Consider the following 5,518-nt stretch of genomic DNA (forward strand, 5'->3'; position numbering starts at 1 on the left):
AAACCGCAAACACTGAGCAGAAGTGACCACCGCTCAAACCAACGCGAGATGTATTAGCACCTGTCCAAGCCACCAAAGTCGACATGTGGCCAACGCAGGAAGCCGCGACGGCGCGAGAGACGCCGCAATACGACATCGGCAAGAACCAGTCCAGGGCAAGGACGAGTCCACAGCAACAACCCCGTACACTTGACCGTCCTACCGAGCAACGTTGCTAGGCGAGCCGCCGAGTTACCCACGTCCTCTTCGCGCGCCTGCGTCGATCCCGAGCCACCGCCAACCACTCCCACCCCGTCTCGACCGAGCATACAGTTGAAATAAAAGACGTGTGGTGTCGAGATATGAAAGACCGAGATTCACATCGTGATATCTCCAAAGATACAAAACACTGAAAGATAGAAAGCTCGATTCGCCCGATCCATTATCCTATGCCAGCCCACTAGGCGACACGGCGGTAGCCTTGACGGCGCTCGTAGCAGTAGCGCACAATGATGAGCGCCGTCACGGCGACAGCGGCAGTGGCAACAACCCACTCAATCCACGAAGCACCGACCAACGCTGACGATGCACCGTCGCTGGCGACACTCGCTTCGTGACCTGGACGGACCGTCAGCGAAAACGGCGCGCCGATGGGAAGCGACAAGCCCGAGATGGTGAGGACGCCAGTCGTAGTGTTCCACGTGGCATCGGCGCCGTCGACGTGCCACGTCACAGCGTCCTTGGCGCCGTACACCTCGATGTTCTCAAGGTGGACTTTGGTTTCTGGCCCCGTGTAGCCATTCGCTACGAGCGTCGATGCAATAGAGAGGGCACCGCTCGCCTCTTGGATAGCCGCAAATGACAGACGCGTGAAGTCCGCCGTGCGAAGTGGGTCGATCGAGTCGCCGCTGTCCACGTACAAGTCGCCCGCAGCTTCTCCAGTCACCGAGAGCGCAATCTTCAAGTTGAACGGGTTCTTGCGGCTCGCGGTCGTCGTCGTCGACGGTGCCTGCAGTGGCACAATGGCGCCGCCACGGAGGTACATCGGGACAGTCTCCAGCGGTGCGTCGACGCTGACACGGCGGCCACCAGTCGTCTGCACACGCTCGCCGCTCCAGAGGTCAAACCAAAGCGCCTTTGGAAAGTAGACGTCGACGATCGTAGCACTCGGCGTCAGCACGGGCGCCACGAGGATCGACGACCCGAGGAGATACTGCGACTCGATCGGTACCGTCGCCGCGTCATCGGGAAATTCAAAGTACAACGACCGGACGACCGTCGCGCCGTCGACGGCGGCATGGTACAGCGCCGTGTAGAGCGCCGGCAGCAGCGCATACCGTTTCAGAAGCGTCTGTTTGATGATATCAATGGCGTCGACGTCAAAGTCGACTGGCGCCTGGTCGCGCTCGGCTTCGTTGTGGTTGCGCATGAACGGGAAGAGGACCGCGGTTTGGTGCCAACGGATGCAGAGCTCGCGCGTCGTGTTGGCGCGGAAGCCGCAGACGTCTGGTCCGACCATCGGCATCCCAAAGACGTTGGCCGCCAAGACGCCAGCGATGCTCTGGCGCATGTCGGTCCACGTTGCCGCATTGTCGCCGAGCCAGTGCGCGGCGTACTGCCCGTCGCCCGCGTACGTTGCGCGCGTTAGAATGAGCGTCCGCTTGCCCCGGATGTGGTCGACGGCTTGCCGCGTCGCCATCACGTTGGCGTGCCCATAGAGCGAATGGAGGTTATAGTGGATCGAGTTGAAGTGGTGCGCGCCGAGGGCCGCGGTCTTGAACGCGAGGTTGCCGGTCATCGCGACCTTTTGCCCCGGCACGTACGGCTGCCGGTACGGGTCGAACGGGCCCATGACGTCCGGTGACTTGACAAACGCCGGTGCGACGTACGTGTCGTTCGGAAAGCACGACTGGCTGCCGCGCCCGCCCTCGGTGCAAAAGCTGCTCGGCTCGTTCATGTCGAGCCAGATACCATCGTATTGGGCCGTCGCATAGTAGGTGCGGAGCTGGGCTTCCCAGAACGCGGATGCATTCGGGTGGTAAAAGTCGGTAAACGCCACCATGCCCGGCCACGCCTTGTCCTGCTCCCAGCTGACGTTGCCGGGATCGCGCAAGAAAACTCGGGACGCGACGCCGTCAGTGTACGCGGGCGACGCGATCGCAATGCCAGCGTCCACAATCGGCACGTAGTGCTGGCCGTGGGCGTGAAGGTCCTCAACGAACGCGACGACGTCTTCGATGGGAAAGGCGTCGTTGCTCCATGTGAAGTCCATCTTGCGGTCCATGGCGTCAATGTCGGTCCACTGCCCATCTTGCGGCACGCCAAAGGCGCGCATGCGCTGCAGCGTCGCCACCACGTCCGAGAGGCGGTGGTTCGGGTGCGGGTTCTTGAGGTTCTGCCACCGGCAGAGATGGTACCCGAGCGCCCAGTACGGCGGCAGCGCCGGGCGTCCGACGAGGCCCGTGTACTGCGCGACGGTGGCCGCCGGCGTCGGACCGACAAACACAAAGAAATCGAGGACGCCGCCGACGGTTCGGAACGTGAGCGACTGCGGCTGCGCAACGACTTCGATCGCGTTGGCGTTCAAGAGAAAGACACCGTGCGCGGCGCCAGTGGCTTCGCGCCGGACGTAGAAGGGGTGCACGCCGTAGACGTTGTCGCTGCCGTTGCGCGTGTGGGCGTGGTACTTGTTGGCTACTTGGTCGCGCGCCCAGATCGTAAAATGGTCGCCGTCCGTTGGCGCCAAGAACGTTCCGACGTGCTCACCGAGGCCAAAGAACGTCGCTTGCGTCGGTGTCGACGTCGAGAGCTCAAGAAACTGGTTCTCAAAGATGAGACCATTCCCACTCGGTGTCGGTGTCGAGTTGAAAAGCGTCTCGCCCGTAGCGCGTCGCACGACCGCGATCCCGAACGGCGCCGACGTTACGCGAACGTCGTAGGCGCGGTGGCCAGTAGAGCTTATGGGGGTGCTCGAGATGTTGAGGGGCACTTCAAAGCGCGGAAACGTCGGGTCCGTGATGCGGACGCGGACGCGAGAGTCGTCTTGGGTGTCAACCTCCAGCGCAAGCGTACGAATGTCGTTGCCAAACGGCCCGCGCGCCTCTGCCGGCAGACGTAATGTGCCCGAGAAGCCCGTAGCCGTCTCGTGCCACGACGCCGTGTCGAGCTCGTAGCCCGTCGTGCGCGGCTGGAAGCACTCGGCCGACGTCGTGTCGTAGCAGCAGCCCATAAGAGCGCACTCGGTTGCCGAGTTTGGCGTCAAAAAGTAGCGCGGGTTGCGGCAAGCCATGCGCGACGACGGAACCACAGCGCTGCACGCCGCCGGCGACGGCTTCGGGAGCCGGCCAAACGCACACGGGAACGTCTGCGCCGGATCCCAGCAGCAGCCTTGGGCGCGGCAAGCCTCCTCGGTCGCGTTGGGAAAGTGCTTCGTCGCTGGGTAGCAGTCGAGGCGTGCGGCCGGCGCGACTAAGCACGTGTCGTCCCGAGCCGAAACCGACGCTCCAAGCAGAGCAAGTAGAAGCCCTCGGCGCATACTGTAGCGAAATGAAAAGTGCGTCCAAAGGCCTCGCTGTCGAAGGCTGAGGGGGCTGACTGAAGACTAGTCGGTGGGGATGGAGACGGGGCGACTTGAAGTTGGAACGGCCGTACGTAGTCGGTATACTGGGCGTCAGTCAAACTACTCACATACTCGCGCCTGTGAGAATCCAGTGGCAAGTGCAACCAGATGTTGTGAATCCAGTGGCTCCCTTCAAGCGTGAGAGCCGCACATTGGCTACTTGATTTCTGTCGCCAACCCAAGACCGTGATCACGACTTGTGATTGGCTCTCGCATGTGAACCTGCGTGCCGGCATATACTCGTCATCGCTCTTGCCACCACTCGTTGGTCAGCACTACCAAGATCAATACCGACACTTCAGGATGGATACGGCCAGTGTAAACTGAACGAACGTCGACCTCCAGTTGGCTCACGAGTGGCAGAACAAGGTTTGCTGCGCTTGCTTTAACACTACTAGCAAGGCCATAGTAAGTGTATGGCCTTGCTAATAGTATTCTACGAGCAACAGCGACGGCGTGCCCCGCAGCCACACCTTTGAGTAATATGGACAATACAAAACTACGTAATTAACGTCGCACCATAGCTAGTACCGTGTCGATGGCTACACAAATACGAATTTCTTGTCGGTGCACCAGAAAGAAGTGGTCTGCCTACGACGTCGTTCGTGGACACGTCGAGAGGCTGACGCCACAGAAAAGCCAAAGGAAACACCGCGTCTGGAGATCAAGACAGCATCACCCCGCGGTGGAATTTGTGACACATGACATTCGCGCGGCTACGTATCCAAGCTGCACGACTTGCTTTGCAAATTTGCTATTTCCTTGTCATTGTAGGAGCGGTGCAAATGTTATCCGGGCATTATTATCCGGATGAAAGATGCTTGGCGTCGCTGCTCGGCAGCTTGTTGACGACGTTTGAAGTTTTTATGGAGTCGCGTGTTTCGTTCGATATGCATAGCGCATGACGCGGGGAGCCCAAAAAACAAAGAACGGGGCTCGTAGCGTGCCTTCAGCCTGTGTGTTTTCGCCCGTTCAAGTTGGCAAAACTGATACTGCATTTAGTATCAATGTATCAGTGTATCAGTCAACCGCCACGCAACACTTGCGACTAACTCGGGCTGTAGGCACGCTACGAGCCCCGTTCTTTGTTTTTTGTGCTCCCCGTGTCATGCGCTATGCATATCGAACGAAACACGCGACTCCATAAAAACTTCAAACGTCGTCAACAAGCTGCCGAGCAGCGACGCCAAGCATCTTTCATCCGGATAATAATGTCCGGATATCATATGCCCCGGTAGTGTTGTTCTTGTGGTCGTTTCAACGGAACAACTATGAACCTGTGAAGTATTGTACAGTAAGTAGCAAGTCGAGTTATGCGCGGACTCCCAACCGTACGGACGGTTTTCGACCACGTTGCGAGATCGATACCATTCTAGAATTGGGATTCCTTTCTAAGCACCGTTTTGACGATCTAGCTCTGGTTCTGAACCGTTCGGAGGCGCGTGGAGGACAATCGGTGATAATGCATGCAAGTTTTGGTAGGTTTCCGCGCTTAGTGACACTCAACAGTACTTCTTCACAGTTGACAGCTAGATCTTATACAATCGACAGGTCGGGGTGCAAAGCCTTGTGTTTTCGTCGTCGTCTGTCGACAATGTCCTTTGGGCGATGAGGGCACCCGGGAGTGTTCTGCTCGTCAGCAGTTGTAGAATGCCCCTCGATTTCATGTTGCCTCATTTTGCGCTGCTTGGTGGACGCCAAGACAGCTCTAGCATTCAAGATATCGAGTGTCTCCATGATAACCCCATTCCACATGAACGCTGTGCGATTGATGATTTGATTGATGATTTGATATATAAAATGCGTTAATCGAAAAGCTGCCACTTGAACTTCAATGCCCGCAGTTCGTCCAGATGGGACTCTGTCAAGTAAATTTGACTTTGCCGCAGCTGGTGCACGAGGCGTCCCAGCGGCACGTTG

At 58.4% G+C, this 5,518-nt stretch overlaps 2 protein-coding genes across 3 annotated transcripts in view; both read right to left on the bottom strand.

The window, feature by feature from the left end:
* Positions 1-388: 388 nt before the first annotated feature.
* SDRG_15197 (hypothetical protein) lies at positions 389-3,609 on the bottom strand. The gene has a single exon (XM_008621362.1). It carries the CDS (start codon positions 3,512-3,514, stop codon positions 440-442), a length of 3,075 nt encoding a protein of 1,024 aa, XP_008619584.1. The 5' UTR covers positions 3,515-3,609; the 3' UTR covers positions 389-439.
* A 1,767-nt stretch (positions 3,610-5,376) lies between these two features.
* Positions 5,377-5,518, bottom strand: part of SDRG_15198 — a gene marked incomplete at its 5' end in the record, with an annotated part of 5,582 nt that continues 5,440 nt past the window's right edge. For both annotated transcript variants that reach the window (XM_008621363.1, XM_008621364.1), the window contains one exon: positions 5,377-5,459. In XM_008621363.1, coding sequence (XP_008619585.1) covers positions 5,404-5,459 — 56 coding nt within the window. In that variant the 3' untranslated portion in view covers positions 5,377-5,403. The remainder of the gene's footprint in view (positions 5,460-5,518) is intronic.

The sequence above is a fragment of the Saprolegnia diclina genome (genome assembly GCF_000281045.1).
Source record: "Saprolegnia diclina VS20 unplaced genomic scaffold supercont1.86, whole genome shotgun sequence".
Taxonomy (NCBI): domain Eukaryota; phylum Oomycota; class Saprolegniomycetes; order Saprolegniales; family Saprolegniaceae; genus Saprolegnia; species Saprolegnia diclina.